At 57.7% G+C, this 18,455-nt stretch overlaps 1 protein-coding gene across 1 annotated transcript; it reads left to right on the top strand.

Annotated features, from left to right (window-relative positions):
* Positions 1–1,047: 1,047 nt before the first annotated feature.
* KCNH4 (potassium voltage-gated channel subfamily H member 4) lies at positions 1,048–18,310 on the top strand. Its single transcript, XM_042916758.1, has 17 exons — positions 1,048–1,123; positions 3,018–3,251; positions 3,574–3,720; positions 3,846–3,979; positions 4,792–5,035; positions 5,383–5,540; positions 8,284–8,491; positions 9,503–9,697; positions 10,111–10,310; positions 11,973–12,222; positions 12,808–13,052; positions 13,702–13,740; positions 13,943–14,295; positions 14,570–14,676; positions 15,288–15,361; positions 16,585–17,292; positions 18,083–18,310. Exons 1-16 carry the CDS (start codon positions 1,048–1,050, stop codon positions 16,978–16,980), a joined length of 3,060 nt encoding a protein of 1,019 aa, XP_042772692.1. The 3' UTR covers positions 16,981–17,292; positions 18,083–18,310.
* Positions 18,311–18,455: the final 145 nt, after the last annotated feature.

Genomic DNA, 18,455 nt, shown 5'->3' with positions numbered 1-18,455 from the left:
GATTTGCAAACTGACTCTGCCTAACTTGAAACTATCTTTCTCAGCCCCGAACTTGCCTCCAGCCTCTCTTCCACTTGAATGGCAGCCGAGAGAAGGAAGGTTAAATCAAGACTACAGGAAGAGAGAGACAATTGCTCTCCAGCACACTTATTGTGTACCAAAAACATGCATTATGCTATTAAATTCTCACGACCGCATGAGGTGAAAATTATTAGCTCAATTTTACAGATAAGGAAAGGGAGGCTTGACGAGGCTAAATCACACAATCAGTGAGTAGCAAAGCTGGGATTCTACCCCATGGACTCCAAAGCTCTTTTCATCCACCAGGCTGCACTCAGAGACAGAGCTCGCCAAGGTTCCCTACCTAAACTGGGGCGCGAGTGAGGGTTAAGCTATTCTAGAAGTTCATTTCCAGCCGTCCCGTCGACCCGCCACCGGCCAAACGAATGAATCTCTTTAACCTTGCTATCACACTTTGGAGCGCAGGGAACTGAAATATCCCAATTCCAGCAGGCGGCACTGTGAACCAAACACCATCCGCAGCGTGGGCGGCGCGCGGGGAAACCCGTAGGGCGGAGCCACAAGGAGTCGCCTGGGAACCACGCGTGGGGGCGTGGTCACCCCGGAAAGGGGAGTGTCTGCCAACCAAGCCCCGCCCCACCTCCGTGGTCTCTGCTCCAGGTGGGCGTGTCCCGAAATCTCTCTGGGAGAGACACGCGTGGGCCGCTCCCCCCTGGGAGGAGCAACGCAGAGAAGGGTGAGGGTGTCGCTGGCGGCCCCTCCCCGTACCGGCCACGTGGCGGGTGCGGGCCGAGCCCGGGGGAAAGAACTTGGCCCGTGGGGAGGTGGGGGGACAGAGGCGGCGCCAAGCCTAGCCGAGAGCTGCAAGGTTCGGAACCGAGAGGCAGCGGCGGCGGCGGCGCTGAGAGGAGGGGAGGAGGCAGGCGGGCGCATGGGGCGCCCCGGCTCCGCCGGCAGCGCGCCCCCTCCGGCCCCGCCGCGCTGAACGCCCCCCAGCGCCGCGCCTCGAACCCCCGCCCCGAGGCCATGCCGGTCATGAAGGGGTTGCTGGCCCCGCAAAACACCTTTCTGGACACCATCGCCACCCGCTTCGACGGCACTCGTGAGTGGGGCGAGGCTGGGGCTGGGTGCTGGAGCTGGGGTCAAGTCGGCTTCGGCGCCGGCGCCGGGTCTCCTGGATATGGTGACACCCGAGGCGGGGAGAGTGGACTTGACGGTCTAGGAACTCCCGAAGTCGCCGGGAAAGGAACAGGACTGGCAGTGCCCTGTGAGGGGAGGCGAGGAAAGGGCCAAGAGTGCAGGGGGCTAAGACTGGGAGTGTGACTGAGTCAGGAAATGCTCTTTGTGCCGCAAAACGAAGGAGGGGGCCGTGGGAGCCTCCCGCTGCGGGGCAGAGCTCTGCTGGGGACGTATGGGGGGTATCCAAGACGCAGAGGTGGGACGAAGCGGTCAGGCGCTCTGGAGTCTACTTCCAGAAGGCTCCAGCATCTCCTTCCCCAGGAAAAAAAGAAAAAGAAAAAAGAAAGAGAAAAGATCAGACTTAGGCAGCACCTTGCTTGGATTAAGGTCACGCGCCCCCAAATCTTGGCGCGTCTGCATCTGAGGGAGGTGAGGCAGGAGGAGGGGGTGGTCCGTGTGACGGAGGGAACTCTCTGCTCACCCACCCCCAGCTTGGATTCCAGGTTCAGCACCTTGGACAGCCACATTCCTCCTTCTCTGCCACTTCTCCCGCCTTTCCCTTTTCCTACTTTGGAGCTGAGAGATCTCCCCCTGCCCCCTTGGGGTACCCTAGCCAGTATCTGGAAGGTAGGGGGAGCGGTACCCGCGGGCGGAAACCGAGCCGCCGGGGCCTTAGCCGCCTCCCCACTCTCCCCCCACAGACACCTCCCTTGTTTCCATAGCTCCCATCACCCGGGCAACGGGCCCTGGGATGGAAGAGGGAGGCTGCTGCCCAGGGCCCAAAGCCTCCCAGGCACCTTCAGCCCCCATCAGCCACTCCACCCCCAGACAGTCACCCCTCTTAGCTCCCAGTACTGGTTGTGTCTCAGGCCCCTTCCCTCAGTGGAGACTCTGCCCCTGGATGGCCCACAGAGCCCCTCTTCGACCTCCACCCATTGGAGCCATAGGGAGCCAGCTCACGTTCTGCTGCTGGGGTTGCTGGACTAAACTTCAGCGCCCAATCCTGTCAGACTTTGAGCACTGGGACAGACCCCCTGAAATTACCTAAAGAGATGCTAAAAAGAGGACCTTTCCTGGAAGGCAGAGAATGAGGACACTACTCATCACTGTCTCTCTCCCCCAACAAAGGAGATTTGTGAGTTTGGATAATCTCCATCTTTTGGTTTCCTATCAATACAATGGGTGTGATATCACCAGAATCTCTGCCCTGTCCACTCTCTAATAGGATGACAGGGTAGCAGCTATGCATGTGTCTTGCAGGCTGTGGGAATGCGGCGGGCGGTGGGGGGTGGGGTGTGTGTGGGGGTATTGTCGTACCTTGTCAGTGTAGCACTTAGTGAATGCTAGGATCTGTTTTCCCCAGGTAACTCATATAACTCTCACGACAACCATGTGAACAAGATATATTATCCCCCACTTTGCAGATACGAAAGCTGAGGCACAGAAGAGAGTTCATTAACTTGTCCAAGGTTACGGTTGGAAAGCGGCAGGGGTGTGGTGCTGGAGCCCATGCTCTTACTACTATAGGTCCTCTGTATAAGCTCACCAGCCTGAATGCAGGCAGAAGGACTGCATGACCTTCTCCAACCCCCCAGTGATCCCTGTGCTGGTTCCGGGCCACCCTTACGTCCTTGTCCTTTTGTTCTATCTCTTCGCACTCTCATTTCAGAATATCCCAAAGGGGACCCAGGAATCAAATGAAGCCTGGGAAGCTTCTGGCTCTGACTTCTGACCACAGCCTGGGGGAGGTACTTACCCACCTTGAAGCTAAGCTCCCCTCCTGGCCTTGACCTAACCTTGACCTCTTCTTCCCACAGACAGCAACTTCCTGCTGGCCAACGCACAGGGCCCACGGGGCTTTCCCATTGTGTACTGCTCTGACGGATTCTGTGAGCTCACAGGCTACGGCCGTACCGAGGTCATGCAGAAAACCTGCAGCTGCCGCTTCCTCTATGGTCCAGAGACCAGCGAGCCAGCACTGCAGAGGCTGCACAAGGCCCTGGAGGGCCATCAGGAGCACCGGGCTGAAATCTGCTTCTATCGAAAGGATGGTAAGGAGGCCTGGCCTGCCCTGCAGCCCCGCAGCCCTGCCTAGGTGCCTTACCCAGAATTTGCCTGGCATCGCAGAAGTCTGGGTGCTGGTCCGCCCACTGCCACAGGCTGACTAGGTGACGCCAAGTACATCCCTGATCCTCTCGAGGACTTTGTTCTCCCATCTGGAAGGGAAGGAGTCAGCTAACATAATCTCTGGGGTTCTTTCCAGATCTAAACCTTTGCCAAGCCCTTTGACTATGCTCAGGAACCATGGGAGGTTAAGGGGAAAGGGGTGCCATGGACTGCTCACCCTCCCATTCCACCTCTCCACATCTATAGGCTCAGCCTTTTGGTGCCTCTTGGACATGATGCCCATCAAGAATGAGATGGGAGAGGTCGTGCTTTTCCTCTTTTCCTTCAAGGACATCACTCAGAGTGGAGGCCCAGGACTTGGCCCCTCAGGAGGCCATGGTGACAGTAATCATGGTAACTGCAGGCCTGGGGAGGAGGCATTAATGGTCAGAGGTCCTTGCTGAAGGTCACACAAGACCTCTCCCTACCGGGCCTCACGGGATGCGCCCCCATTTATCTTGCACCCTTCTTCCCAACAGAAAACTCGGGCGGTTTTGGTAGGAGGGGAGCCAGCTCAAGACTTCGATCTGCCAGGAGGCAGAGCCGTACTGTCCTACACCGGCTGACTGGCCATTTTGGCCGCCGGGGCCAAGGAGGCATGAAAACCAATAATGTGAGTCCTGTCTGCACCCCAACGTCTCCCAGCTGTGATTCTGAGACAGCCTTGCTACTGTCTCCCCGTCTCCCTGCCTATCTGATCTCCCTCCCGTGGCTTATTCCTCTGTCCACCCGTTTCTCATGTATGACTCTCTGCTGTGTCCCATCATGTCCCCTCACATCTTCCAACCCCATTTCCCTTGCTTCCTTCTGATTGACGTTACTCTACTATGATGATGTCATAAGGGCAGGGATCTAGCAGCAATTACATCACCTACCTCTGGATGATAGAGTTACCTATGCGGGGGAGGAGTGAAATCACAAGCTGTGGTCCTAGGGAGAGAGCCCCCAGTGGGGTCCTGCTGTCTAGCCCTAGGACCCTGATAAAGCCTTGGGATCAATTGTCCAACCCTCTGAGTTGTTTTGAGGGCTACAGGGAATGGGGTGCGCCATGCCAGCCTCCCCTCATCTCTGGGATATCCCCGTCCCCCACAGGGCCTCCAAATACCAAGAGAAACTTAAGGGAGATGTTAGTGACCCCTCAAGCTAAGGCGTGTGCCTGATTTGTCATAATCTCCCTCTCAAGTAGGGGGAAGGCCCATCCCCTCTCAAAACATGATTGATCAACAGGGGGCCTGAGCAGTTGCTTGGCAGAGGTAGGAAGTGTTAGGTGACAGCCCCTGACCCTCTCCCCTGCACCTTCTATCTCCTGTCGTGGTCATGCCTGCAGCACCCACTCCCCCCTTCCCCATCCGCTGCCTCTCCCTTCCCCAAGCCTCGGCTCCTCTTTCCCTTAAATGTCCCCAACCGCCACCCCTCTCCCCCTAGAACGTGTTTGAGCCAAAGCCATCAGTGCCCGAGTACAAGGTGGCCTCCGTGGGGGGGTCCCGCTGCCTCCTCCTCCACTACAGCGTCCCCAAGGCCGTGTGGGACGGCCTCATCCTCCTCGCCACCTTCTACGTTGCGGTCACCGTTCCCTACAATGTCTGCTTCTTGGGCGATGATGACACCCCCATCACTTCCCGACACACCCTTGTCAGCGACATCGCCGTGGAGATGCTCTTCATCCTGGGTTAGACCTTCTGCCCCACATACCCTGGTGGGTGGGCTGGAGGGCCCCACTCCTCCAACCTTTGCTCGATCCTGGGCCTGCAGTACCCAGGCATTCAGAGCCCAACCATTTCTGGGTCTTTAAGTCCTAATGGTCCATGTGCCCTGACCTCTGACCCCTTCAGCCTTCAACCTTTAGACCACTCCTCCCTGGAGACCAGCCAGAAGCCCGAGCTCTCTTCCTCTTCCCTGCCCCCACCTCCATTCTGGGCCTCAGGCTTGTTCCCAGCTTACTCATTTCCTTGGCCCCTCGGCCTGAGTTTCTGGGCACAAAGCCCCCTAGTAACCAACAGCCTCTTGCACCCCCAGATATCATCCTGAACTTCCGCACCACCTATGTGTCCCAGTCCGGCCAGGTGGTCTCTGCTCCTCGTTCCATCGGTCTTCACTACCTGGCCACCTGGTTCTTTGTTGACCTTATTGCTGCTCTGCCTTTTGACCTGCTTTATGTCTTCAACATCACCGTGGTGAGTGACCCCCAGGCCACCCTGCAGCCCAGCCTCCCAAATTAGCCCAGCATCTCCTATGAAGGCACCGACCCCAACTCAGACTCAGTCCTTCCCATCCATCCATCTGCATGTAGTTGTCAGGCACCTGCCGTGGGCTGCTCAGAAGGAGCTGGGAGGGTCTGCGCTCTCGGGGAGCTCAGCTCACAATCACTGAAGGAAGCTGAGACAAATGAAAAGCTAACTAGGGCTACCAAGGCGGCATTGGTCTGATGCCAAATGAGTGGTACTTTTCACATTTTTATTTAACAAACAACCGATGAGCATTTAGCTGTCTGCAAAGCACTGTGTGGAGCATGGTCACGGTGGGGAAAAGGGACAAGGATTCAGCCTCCAGGCAGCTAAGCTGGTGAGGGGGCAGGACTGGTGGAGGGGACAGCAGGAACAGAAGAGGTGAATGGAGAGGAAGATGGGGTCCAGGTGTTGCTGGCAGCTGGGCAGGAGCTAGCCGACCTTGGAGTTCCAGGCAGGAAAGTGGGCGTGCGTACAAATGATCTGAAATCTAGCCAGCACCCGGGAGGCCAAAGCACTGCAGTTGGAAAAAGGCCAGGGGTGGTCTGGGAAGGATTCCTGCAGGAGACAGAGCAGAGCTAGACCCTTGACAGAGAGCAGGATTTGGCTGGCAGAAGATGGGGAGAGAGCATCTGGGGGGAGCGTTGTAAGCCAAGACAAGGAGGCAGAGGCTGTGGGGTGGATTTGGAGGCAGACGGTGCCAGGTCCTGGGCCCTCTCAGCTCCCCGGGGACTGCCCGGAGGTGCCCTGAGTGGTCAGCTCTGCACCCAGCCAGCAGATAGCAGGTGCTCTCGAGTCCAGGGTGAGGGAGTCCCACCCTGTGTCCCCAGACCCCCTTGGCTGTTGGGTGGGGAGGTGGAGAGCAGTTTCCCTGTGCGCTCCTCTCTCTGCCACACTCAGCTATAGTGGGAAACCACCTACACGCAGCCGGATTTAACTAGCCGCCAACGGGCTGTGGGCCTCTTCTCCTGGCTGGGTACACGTGTGTGCACACTCCCACACACGTGCATGTGTGTATGTCTGCCCTGAGGCTCCGGCCACTCCGAGCAGAGCTCCCCACCCCTCCCTGTGACTGCACTCTCCCATCCCGTGCCCACCAGGCTGTGTCAGCCAGCCGGACAGCTGTCCTGGGGAGAGCTACAGAGAATCCCCTGTCTCTCCTCCCAGGCAGTCCCCCTCCTCTGATACCTTAAGGAGCATCTTACATTTACTAAGTCCTTTCGCCCACATCATCACATAGAAGCCTCACAGTAACCCTTCAGGGCAGATTCTCTTTTTCAGAGGAAGATGCAAAGGCTCAGAGAGGTTAAGTGACTTGCCGCAGGTCACACAGCTAGCAGCGGCAGGCAGGAGATTGGAACCAGGCCTCCAGACTCCTAGTCTATGCCTCTTTCTAACGTACCACCCCGGTTCTCAGGAACCCCATGCACCCAACTCGATGATGTGGCAGAAGGCGGGAGGAGGAGCAGTGTGGGGCTGGAGGGAGACAGAACAAAGATAGAGGATGAGTAGGCACTGGCAGAGCTGTGGACTTGAAGGAGCCAGGCCTGGGACACTCTGGTCCAAGGAGAAGGAGAGGAGGGCCCCAAGGGAGTGGGGCTCAGAGGCAGGTGACTAGGAGAAGCTCTGAAGGACTCAAGTTTGGAAGCAGAAGCTCTGGGAGCTGGAGGCAGGCGTTAAGCCCTGGAGACGGTCCATGTGGAGGAAGCAGGGCCACCTCCTTTCCAGCTCCTTCACCTAAAATTAGAGAAAAGGACAGGAGGTGGCTCAGGAGCCGTGCCGGGCCAGGGCTGTGGGGGATGCTGTCGGAGGCTTCTGAGAGGGCCTTCATACCAAGTTCCCCCGGCGCTGCCCCAGAGCCCCCAGCCCTAGCTTCCAAGCTGCCCCCTCCCAGAGTAGTGAGAGGATAAGTTTCCATACCTGCTCCTCGTCTCCAAGCTTTGGAGGGCTAATTGAAGCACTGGTGACCACAATGACAACAGTCGTGGTGGTAATATTAGCTAACACAGGATGCTTACGAGGTGCCACCAGCTCCATAACCCCCACCTAAGCCCCACAATGGCTAAGACCTTGAAACCCAGGCTCCTTCACTTTCTGCTCTCCTTGCCCCAGCACTTCGGTATGCGCCTCTCATCAGCAGCTCACCCACCATGGCCATGGCCCCTAACCTCCCCCTGTCCCCAAGCCTCTTGCCTGTTCGCGCCTTACCTTGCTACTCTGTGGGTTGAGGACGGCTCCCATCACAACTGCTGTCATCGCCAACAACCAGCTCTTGTCCGCAGCTGGTTGTGCCCAAGACTTTGAGGGCTTCAAGCAGGGGCCAGAGATCATTGTGTCTGTTCCCCTGCCTCTGAGCCTTAGTTTACTCATCTGCAAACTGGAACAATGATGATAACTGAACTGAAGGCATGAGTGTGTCATGAGGATCGTAAGTGCTTAGCCCAGAGCCTGACACACATATAGTAAGTACTTACATAAGTAAGCAAGTACACATAGTAAGTGTTAGCCTTTATTGGTTTTAGTATTATTCTCTCCTGGCCACATTCCCTGGTCACTTCACTTTCTCAGGACAGCAGGGACGGTTTCCCCTGCTGCAGCTTCCCCTGGCTCCAGGGCATCTGGGAGGGGACGCAGGGGCTCCGAGGAGGCGGAGGCGGGCCTGCTCCCAGCCTCCCCCACCACACTCCTGCAGACATCGCTGGTGCACCTTCTGAAGACGGTGCGGCTGCTGCGGCTGCTGCGGCTGCTGCAGAAGCTGGAGCGATACTCACAGTGCAGCGCCGTGGTCCTCACACTACTCATGTCCGTCTTCGCGCTCCTCGCCCACTGGATGGCCTGCATCTGGTACGTCATCGGGCGCCGGGAGATGGAGGCCAATGACCCGCTGCTTTGGGACATCGGTGAGCCACCGACCCCAGGCTTTCGTTGACATCCGTCCACCTGCCCTGTCCACTCAGGCCCCCGGGCTGATGCCTCCTCTGGCACCACACCCACCACCCCACATTCTTCCCTCTGGGTCAGGCACGGGGGTACTGAAGTGAAGACCAGGGGTCTGCCTGGGCAGACCTCACAGCCTAGCAGGGGAGCAAGACCGGTGACAGGCAATCAAAGCAGTACAGGAAACACTCTCATGGTCAGGAGGGTGTTTGGGGCAGAGGTAGTGCTCCTTCTCCCCCCGACCTTTTCAGTGGCTCTCCACTGCCCTCAAAATAAAGTCCACACTCAAAAAAAAAAAAAAAAAAAAAAAAAAAAGTCCCCACTCAATCCACACCCTGCATAGCCCTGCTGCCTTCTCTCTCCCCACTTGGTTTCCCTTTCTTCCCTGTGCCCTGTGCTGCAGCCACGCTGGCCTCCTTCCAGCTCCCCGGGATGCACTGCTTTCTCACAACGGCCTTGAACCTGTTTTCCTCTCGGGAATCTTCTCCCTTTGTCTTCCCTCCCTTCTTCCCCTAAGTGACTTTTCTATTCCTTGCAATCACCACTAAGCTAACTCTCCCTAACTCATTATGGCTCCTAGGACGCCCCGTACTTCCCTTTTCGTAGCTCACTGCCCACCTGTCATTTATTTCATGTGTCTTTCCCCTCCAGACGGTAGGTTCCATCAGGGCAGGGAGAATGGTGGGGTCAAGTGCCAGCACCCTGTACACAGGGGTGCTCAGTAAACTGTTAGAGTGAGGAGGGTCCCCCCAAACATTCAGGAGCTTAGGAAGTTTGCAGCTGTAACCAGTTCACTGTGGGGAGTCCCAGGCCCAGACCACTGGGGACATTTTCTGTCCCTGCGGGTGCAAACCTCCCCTCGCCTCTGTAAATACTTGCCCAAGGTCAAGCGCAGGCAGCTCAGGGAAGGCCAGCTCTCCACTGCCTGGGCCGCCGCTCCTTGCCTCCCTCCACTACCCCCCCCCCCCACCCAGGCTGGTTGCACGAGCTGGGCAAGCGGCTGGAGGAGCCCTACGTCAATGGCTCGGCGGGCGGCCCGTCGCGGCGCAGTGCCTACATCGCTGCCCTCTACTTCACGCTGAGCAGCCTCACCAGCGTGGGCTTCGGCAACGTGTGCGCCAACACCGACGCGGAGAAGATCTTCTCCATCTGCACCATGCTCATAGGCGGTGAGGCCGGGCCCACCATGCCCCAGGGTGGCCCCGCTAAGCCCAGCGTGCAGATGGGGAAACAGGCTCAGAGAAGGCAAGATGCCCACCCACGTCCAGACAGTCGTGCATTCATTCATAGCCGTTTCCTCAGCATCTACTACATGCTGGTCCCCGGCGGGGGGTGGGGGGGGGTGGGGGGGGCGTGCTGGCCTTCTGCGAAGGGAATGGGAAACCCAAGTTCATGACCTAGCTGGAGGGCAGGAGAGGAACATCAGGTCTGGGTATTCCCTGAGCCAACCCAAGCCCGCTGGCTCTCCTGCCCCTCCCTCCCCAGGCGCCCAGAGCCGTCCACAGGCAGGTTGGGTCCTGGGGCGGGGGTGGAGGCGGGAGGGGTGGCCGTCCTTAACCCGCTGCCGCTGCCGCCGCTGCAGCGCTGATGCACGCCGTGGTGTTCGGGAACGTGACGGCCATCATCCAGCGCATGTACTCGCGCCGTTCACTCTACCACCGCCGCATGAAGGACCTCAAGGACTTCATCCGTGTGCACCGCCTGCCGCGGCCGCTCAAGCAGCGCATGCTCGAGTCCTTCCAGACCACGTGGGCTGTCAACAGCGGCATCGACGCCAACGAGGTAGTGTACCCGGACCCCGGCGCGTGGCGTCAGAGTGGGAGAGGGGTCGCCGTCTCTCTGGGGTTGGGATGGAGACACCTGGGGTCCCGGGAGGCGAAGCCCTGCTCAAAGGGGCACGGCACCGACCCCCATCCACATCCCTTTTCCTTGGCACTAGAACACGGGAGCTGAGAGGGAGCTCAGGCCTTAGCTAATGCCATCCCCCACCCCCACCCCCCTCAGCCAGCCTTTCCTGAGCGCTTGCTTTGGGCCAGCCTCTGTGCGGGACACAGGGAGCTCAGAGATGATGACACTCAGCCCTTGTCCTGAGGGAGACACCAGTTGGGTGAAGGAGGCAGACAGGTAAACAAATAATTACGCAGTGAATAGGACTCTGCTGGAGGGATGGCAGAGCAATTAGGGGATGTTGTGCCTGGGCCTAGAGGAGTCAGGGAAGGCGGCACGGAAGAGGGGACATCGTGAGGGGCAAGAAGGAAATCAGCCTGCTACCAGAGGCCATTCCAGGCAGAAAGAGGAGTAGGAACACAGACCCGGAAATGTTGACACAAAAGAGCAGGGGAGTTCAGGGAACTGAAAGTCAAGTGGATGTGTGAGTGCTGTGGAGGGGAGGACTGGGTGTCCTCCTTCAGGACTGGATGTGTGAGTGCTGTGGAGGGGAGGAGGGAGACCGGAGTGCAAGAGACAGGGCTGGGGAGGCGGGTCAGGCCAGCTCATGGGTGGTCTTGAATTTAGATTGTATTCTGCAAAACTTTTAGGCTGGGAAGTGACCTGAGGATCTAGGAGGTATCTCTGAGAGCCAGAGCCGGAGGACCTGGTGATCGGCTGGTTGCAGGAGAGGAGCTCAGAATAGGCCCCAGGTCCCTGGTTTGGGCAAAGGGGCATGATGGGGCATCACAGGAGGAAGGTGTGAAAATGAAAGTCCAGGATTAGGCCATGATGAGGGTGTGGTGCCTGTGGGAGATCCAGGTGGAGGCTGTTCCATCAGTAGTTGAAAATATAGGTCTAGACCCATAGGTAGGGCTCCAGGCTCACAGGGAGTAGGGAAGTCAAGGAGCTGGCTGCCATGATGCAGGCAGAGTGTGGAAAGTTAGAAGAGGAGCCTGGGGAGGAAATGGGGACAAGAGGGAGAGGTCAGCAAGCCCAAGTGGCCTAGGGGCTCCCTAAGATGAGGATAGAACTATGAACATTGTTTGGCTCCTCAGAGATCATTGGTAATGTTCAAGGTCTTGTGTAACCCTGCGTTTTACAGATGGGGATATTGAGGCCCAGAGAGAGCAAATGGATTGCCCGAGGTTCACAAGGACTTAGGGGCAGAGCTGACTTCTAGTTTCCTGACTCCCGGTTGAAAGCTGACCCACCAGGGCCGATCCTTGTACGGGGTTGAGTAACCAAGGACATGTGTGAGTGACCACCGTGTGTAGTCACAGGCAGTGGACACATAGGAAAAGGCCTAGTCTCTGCTCCTGAACTTGGGTTGAGAGGTCCACACACAAGCAAAATTGAGGTTTGATACACAGAGGTCTTCTTGAAGGTCAAACACAAGTAACTTCAAAGCAAAAGGCAAGTTTTGGAGTCCTCTCCTTGGAGACAGCTCAGCACATTTATAGAACTCAAGTAGCAGCTGCAGGGGGATGGCCAGAATGACCTATGCCCCTTATGCAGTTACTGCGTGACTTCCCAGACGAGCTGAGAGCTGACATCGCTATGCACCTGAATCGGGAGATCCTGCAGCTGCCGCTGTTTGCAGCAGCGAGCAGAGGCTGCCTGCGGGCCCTCTCCCTGCACATCAAGACCTCGTTCTGCGCTCCAGGCGAGTACCTGTTGCGCCGTGGGGACGCCCTGCAGGCACACTACTACGTCTGCTCCGGCTCGCTTGAGGTGCTTCGAGACAACATGGTGCTGGCCATCCTGGGTGAGGATCCCACCACCGCCTACTACCTACCCCAGAACCTGCCCCCAGGGGCATTGGGTGTGGCCAGGGATCTAGGGCCTGGGATACCCCTAGTGGATATGTGGAATTCCTGCTGAGGGGGTCCTCTTTCCTGGTGCCTTCACCTTACTACCTTCCCCTTTTGACCATACCCTCAGATTCTCCCCTAATCCTATTGGCCATCAACCCGTCAGCCCTTCCCCAGTGACTCTCCCCCAACTCCACTGATCCTTTCCCGCTGCACCATCTCCCAACTCCATTGACTCTTCCCCCCTGACCCTCAACTCCATTGACCTTTACCCTTTAGCTGACCCCTCTGGCCATTCTTTAACTGATCATCTGGTTCCATTGATTATACTGACATTTCCCATTGACTGTCTCCCAACTTCATCAGTCACTCTCCACTGACTTCTTCCCAACTCCATTGATTATTTCCACCAATCCTATTGATTGATCCTTCTCTGACCGCCCTTCAAACACACTAACCATCCCCCAGCTCCACTGACCACTTCCCGCTGATATCCTCTTGGTCCCTCTGCCCCAGCTGACTATCCCCATCCCTTACAGGGAAGGGGGACCTGATTGGGGCAGATATCCCTGAGCCGGGGCAGGAGCCTGGGTCAGGGGCAGTCCCAAGCTGCGTGCTGAAGACCAGCGCTGACGTGAAGGCACTGACCTACTGTGGCCTGCAGCAGCTGAGCAGCAGAGGGCTGGCTGAGGTCCTGAGACTCTATCCTGAGTACGGGGCTGCCTTCCGGGCTGGCCTGCCCCGGGACCTCACCTTCAACCTGCGCCAGGGCTCTGACACCAATGTATGTAGACCCCCTATGGCCTCCACCTCCTCTGAGGTCCCCTCCTTCAGGGCAGACCTCCCCATCCCAAGAGAGAGTCTCATGCATCTCCTTCCACCCGGAGAACATCATTTCTCAATCCCCGGCACCCCCTTCCATTGTCCCTTCCACGCTTAACATCTTCCACCCCCACCTGACCCTTCTTCATTGGCCATCACCCAACCCCATGGACCGTCTCTCACCACTTCTACTTCCGACTCCTCTGACCCATCATTTCCTGTTGGCCACCCCTCAGCACCCCCCTCAGACCCCTCAGAGGGACCTCACTTTGGAAACAGTCCCCCTCGCGTGCTCCTCCTCCAAGTCCGTCTCTGAACTGGGCATCATCCCCTGGGTTTCCTCTTCGGCACTCACCAAATATTTCCTGACCCCATTTTGGCTTAGCCTCTGGGCCAGGTCTACAGTTTACACCCTAGGCCTTTGTCTTTCACTGCTTTTCAGACTTACTTTGCCACTCAGACATCTCTGAGTTGGAGTTGGAAGTATCTCTGACTCAGTTCCACAAAAAGGCCCCACATTCTCAAAGCCCACAGCACTGATGGGGAGGAAGAGCTGCACCAGGAGAGGGGGGAGGTGTGAGTCAGCTTGAATCCCCCCTATGTCCCCGCAGGGCCTCAGCCGCTTTTCCAGATCTCCTCGCCTCTCCCAGGTAACACCATCTTCCTGGGAGGTGTGGGGTGGGGTTTGAGGTTGCATGGGGGAGTCTGGGAGCTGGAGGCACCTTTCCGTGGCTCCTCTGCTGCAGGGAGAAGGGGGGGGGGGATGGGTGGCTGCATCTGCCAGTGAAGGCTGTTGCTTAATGAAGGGGCCTATTGTTCACTGTCCTGACATCAGCTGCCCTCTGCCCACAGCCCCGCTCTGAAAGCCTTGGCTCCTCCTCAGACAAGACCCTACCATCCATCACAGAGGCCGAGACTGGGGTGGAGTCTGGGGGTGGTTCCAGGCCCCGCCGGCCCCTCCTGCTGCCCAACCTCAGCCCAGCGCGGCCCCGGGGCTCCCTGGTCAGCCTCTTGGGCGAGGAGCTGCCCCCATTCTCAGCCCTTGTCTCCTCCCCTTCCCTGTCCCCATTCCCTTCCCCTGCCCTGGCTGGCCGGGGCCACAGCCCCTCCCCTCATGGCCCCCCCAGGGGTTCTGCTGCCTGGAAGCCCCCCCAGCTTCTCATTCCCCCACTGGGAACCTTTGGACCTCCGGACCTCAGTCCCCGGTGAGACGCCAGCCTCCCCTGCCTTCCCCATACCCCTGCTGGCTTCCAGAACCTTCTCTGGGCTCTGTCCCCAGCCTTCCAACCAGTGCTCTTCCTATCTCTGCCCCATCTGCCCACCCGCCCTTCCTGATCCACCACACTTGCAACCCCACCCCTCTTTGACTGCTGCTCCTCCCCAGCTCCCTGGCACTGCTGTCCCCAGTTACCCTCCGCCTGCTCTGCTCTGGCCCTTGCCCTCTCCGCATGGGACTGATGATCACTGCCCCCATCCCAGGATAGTGGATGGCATTGAGGACTCTGGCAGCACAGCGGAGGCCCCTACCTTTCGGTTCAGCAGGAGGCATGAGCACGCTAGGCCCTGCTCACAGGCCCCTCCTTCAGGTAAGGGCCAGCCGTAGACCTCACTCTCCGTCACCCATTCACCCGCCATCCGTCCACCGGTCCGTCCCTTCAGCCGTCCATCCCATGTGTAGTAAGGGCTGACCATGTGCCGGACTCTGTGCTGGGAAAACATAGATGTATCAGACCTGGCCTGCACTCTCAGTGAGCTTCCAGTCTAGTGGGGGACACACCTGTGTCCTCAGATAAACGATTCCAGAACAGGGTGTCAAGTGCCACAACCGAGACAGGAACAAGGCTCTGAGGTAGGAGGGGAGGGCACCCCTAACTGTCCTTCTTAGAGGAGGGGACACTTGTAGGGGGTCTTAAGGGTTGGATAGGAGTTTGAGGGGTGGAGCAAGGCAGTTGTTGGGATAAAGGCAGGAGAGAAGAGCATGTTGTGTTCAGATGCTAAAGAGAAGCTTTTGCATGTACAGCTGGGGCAGGGGTCAGGGGAAGGGGCAGGGAAGAGTCTGGCTTTCCCATCATCCTGAGCCCAGAGCTTCTTCTCCTCTCTTCTCTGCCTGCCCAGCAAGAGGAGGGGACCCGGCCCAAGCCGTAGACTCCCGCTCCTTGCACTCACCCTGCACCCTTCCACCCCATTCTGGCTGCAGGGACCAGGCCCAGCCAGGAACTGGCCACTGAGGCCGAGGAGATGAAGGAAAAGGTCTGCAGGCTAAACCAGGAGGTAGGTTGGGGTTGACTCCTTCCTTCCAACCTTGGCAAATAGCATCTTGGGATCAGCGATGTGCCTCGTATGTAAGAGCATTTGAGGGTTTGGAGCCAGAGTCCTGAGTTCACTTATTCACACTAGCCGGGGGACCTTGGGCAAGTCCCGCAACCACCCCAAACTTCAATTTCCTCATCGAAAAATGGGAAAAATGACCCGTTTTTGCCAGAGTTGTTGAGCATGATATAAGAGTGCTCACGTGCCTGGCCCAGCCCCTGGCACAGGTAAGTACTCAGTGCCTGCTGCCTCCACCCTTTCCCGGCTGGCTCAGGCTATCTAGCCCGCAAAGACAGCCTCTCCTCCCTCCTCCACTGTGGGGTTCTCTCCTTTAGGGACCTGCCCCCTACCAAGTCCTTTTCCTTCCCCAGCCCTGGGAAGGGAATGCTCAGCAAACTTAGGGGTCAGAGGACAGGGAGGCTGAGAGGCCTTCAGCCCTGGGAGACCTGGATCCTCACGTCTAAACCCTGGTCAGGAAGAGCCCAGATCTTGTATGCCAAGGCTCTGCCTCTGCCTCCTCCCAGGGGATCTCTGAGCTGTCATCAGGGCACAGTCAGGCCCAACCCTTAGGGAGTGGGCCTTCCCTGGGTTCTGATAAACATCATCTGCATCCCAGGAGGGCAGCCCCTGGGGCTGGAGGGCGGGACCAGGCCCTGTTGGGCCAGATGGAGGGCCAGTCCTGCTTGGGTTCACTGTTCTAGGTGGTGTTTCCCGCACTTGAGTGTCTGTCAGCACCATTAAGATGCAGACTCCTGAGCCTCACCCAATTTGGAATGGCTGGGGCGGGGCCCAGGAATCTGCATTTTGACAAGTTTCTCAGTTGATTCGTACTCCCTGAAGTTTGCAAAACACTGAATAGATGCTTGAGCTTGTGTGCGGGGGGTCACCTGAGAGTAAGGCTGCTGTGTCTGTCACTTCCAGCTTTGTGGCCTCTTTGAGCCTATTTTTCTGCCTCTTGTAAAAGTGGAGGAGAGGGGATAGCAATACCTGCTGTCCCAAAGCCTTTTTGGAAACAAGCTGAGTGTTTACATCTAGACAAAGATAACCCCTGCCCTGCCTTTTTCTCGCAGTGGCCATGAGCAGGAGTGGCTGGGAAAGAGTTTTGTACACAGTGGAGGGGGGCGCACCGGGGAGATTGGTGATTGTTGTGGCATCTGGGAAACGATCTGTTGTGTTTTCCACAGATCTCCCGCCTCAACCAGGAAGTGTCTCAGCTGAGCCGGGAGCTTCGACACATCATGGGCCTGCTACAGGCTAGGCTGGGTCCCCCAGTCCACCCAGTAGTCTCGGCTCGGCTCCCAGACCCTCCTGGTCCCCAGCTGAGGCCTCCACGCATCTCACCCTGTCTATCTGGACCACCGCCCAGCCTCCAGGATACTACTTTTGCTGAGGTCCACTGCCCAGCCAGTGTGGGGACAGCAGAGATGGGGGCCGCCCCCTCCAACCTGAGGCTCTCCGTGCTGTCCCCCTTCCCCTCAGAGCCTGAGCCTCTGGGACCTTCCCCAGTGCCAGAGGCCCCATCCCCGACCCCAAGCCTCATGCAGCACAGCTTTCGGTCCAGGTCAGACACGTTCCACTGACCCTGGCCCTGGGCCCAGGCCCGTCTGGGGTGGGCACTGCTGCTTGCCATCCAGGGAGGGACTGGGCCCCTTGGCCTCCTGCCTCCGGTCAACAGCCACCGGCTGGTCTGGTTGGCTCTGCATTCTCGGGACTTTTTAACAAAGCCTGGTTACTTCGGACCCTCTTCCCTTTTCTAAACCTTCCCGTATCCTTCCCCTCTGTGAGGGGGAGCCACCTGAGGCTGTGGAACCCAACAGGCATGAGACAGAATGCAGTGCCGATCCGGCTGGGCAGATGACATGTCCTGCTTTCTCCCCAGGATCTGGAGGCAGGTAGATACCAGGGAGCACCGGGGGTTGGGGGAGGGTCCCAGATCAAGCCCACGAAGACTGAGGCAAGAGCAGACAGGATCTTGGTGTCTAAGGCGAGAGGGACAGATTGCAGATTCTGCAGCAGAGATAGCTTAGTGATATTGTGAGGCCTTCTATCCCAGCCCCTGGATTCTGCTGGACACCTTGGAAGTGATGTCACCTTGAGACAGGTAGGTTTGAGATCGCAGCTGGTATCTGAGGAGCCCAAGACTCCTTAGACCTCCCACTACCAGCCCAGGCTGGAGGGGCTCATCCCATCCCTCAACCCACACAAGAAACAAACGGGTGGCCCGCAGATATGTATTCTTCGATTCTCGCAGATTTGTGTGTGTGTGTGTGTGTGTGTGTGTGGTAAAATGCGAATGAGTTGCTGACACTAAAAATCAGAGTTCACACAAATATCCAGATATTCCAGTTTCTCTAAAAAACTTGGGGCGTTCTGGCAACCCTGGGCCAACATTCCACTGGCAATAATCCACTGGTGTTGAGTGGCCGCAGTCCTCTTGAGATGGGGCCTGTGCTCGCCACTTTTTCACAGTCGCCACATTTCTGGATCATCTCCTGACACTTAGCTGGCTTCCCTCCTTTGACTTCTTTGTCTGGTCTCTGTAGGTATTTGGATTTGCAGTTCCTGCCTTAGAGTGTCCTCTCCGGGTTCCTGTGCTCCAGAGAGTGCTTTCTGGGCCCAGAAATGTCAGCTTCTACCCCTGGGCCTGGGCCTGTCAACATCTCTGTTTCTGTGTTTCCGCAGGCTGTCCCTGAAGGTGGTCTTTTCTGCTGCCAGCAACTTGAAACAGTCCCCACGGCACTCCCTACCCCTCCCCTCACCAGACCTCTTCCGAGCCTGTTCTCCCCACACCCAACACGGTCTCACTCAGGGCCCTGACTTCTCACAAACCCACCCTGTTCTCCAGTTCTCCTTTGCCACCCAACACCCAAGGCTCACTTTTGGATAGGAAATAAATGCTTTATTTTTGTAGTTGTTGGCTCTGGCTGTTTCTGGGGGTTGGTCTGAGAGCTCCAGGGCTTTGGAGGAGCCTACAGGGCAGTCACTCCCCACCGCACCCCAGGGCCCTGTTGCTGTCTCTAGGAAGGGCAAAGGCGCCGAGCAATCCACTTGGCAC

This window comes from Panthera leo, chromosome E1 (genome assembly GCF_018350215.1).
Source record: "Panthera leo isolate Ple1 chromosome E1, P.leo_Ple1_pat1.1, whole genome shotgun sequence".
In the NCBI taxonomy this organism is placed as follows: Eukaryota; Metazoa; Chordata; class Mammalia; order Carnivora; family Felidae; genus Panthera; species Panthera leo.
The sequence above is the reverse complement of the archived record's forward strand: the minus strand, read 5'-3'. Positions and strand labels throughout refer to the sequence as shown.

Bases quoted from the DNA above. Each gene is read 5' to 3' on its own strand.
- KCNH4 (XM_042916758.1), top strand. From the start codon at position 1,048: ATGCCGGTCATGAAGGGGTTGCTGGCCCCGCAAAACACCTTTCTGGAC. The intron at 3,252-3,573 runs GTAAGGAGGCCT...CCACATCTATAG, and splicing joins CTGCTTCTATCGAAAGGATG to GCTCAGCCTTTTGGTGCCTC. The intron at 13,741-13,942 runs GTAACACCATCT...CTCTGCCCACAG, and splicing joins GATCTCCTCGCCTCTCCCAG to CCCCGCTCTGAAAGCCTTGG.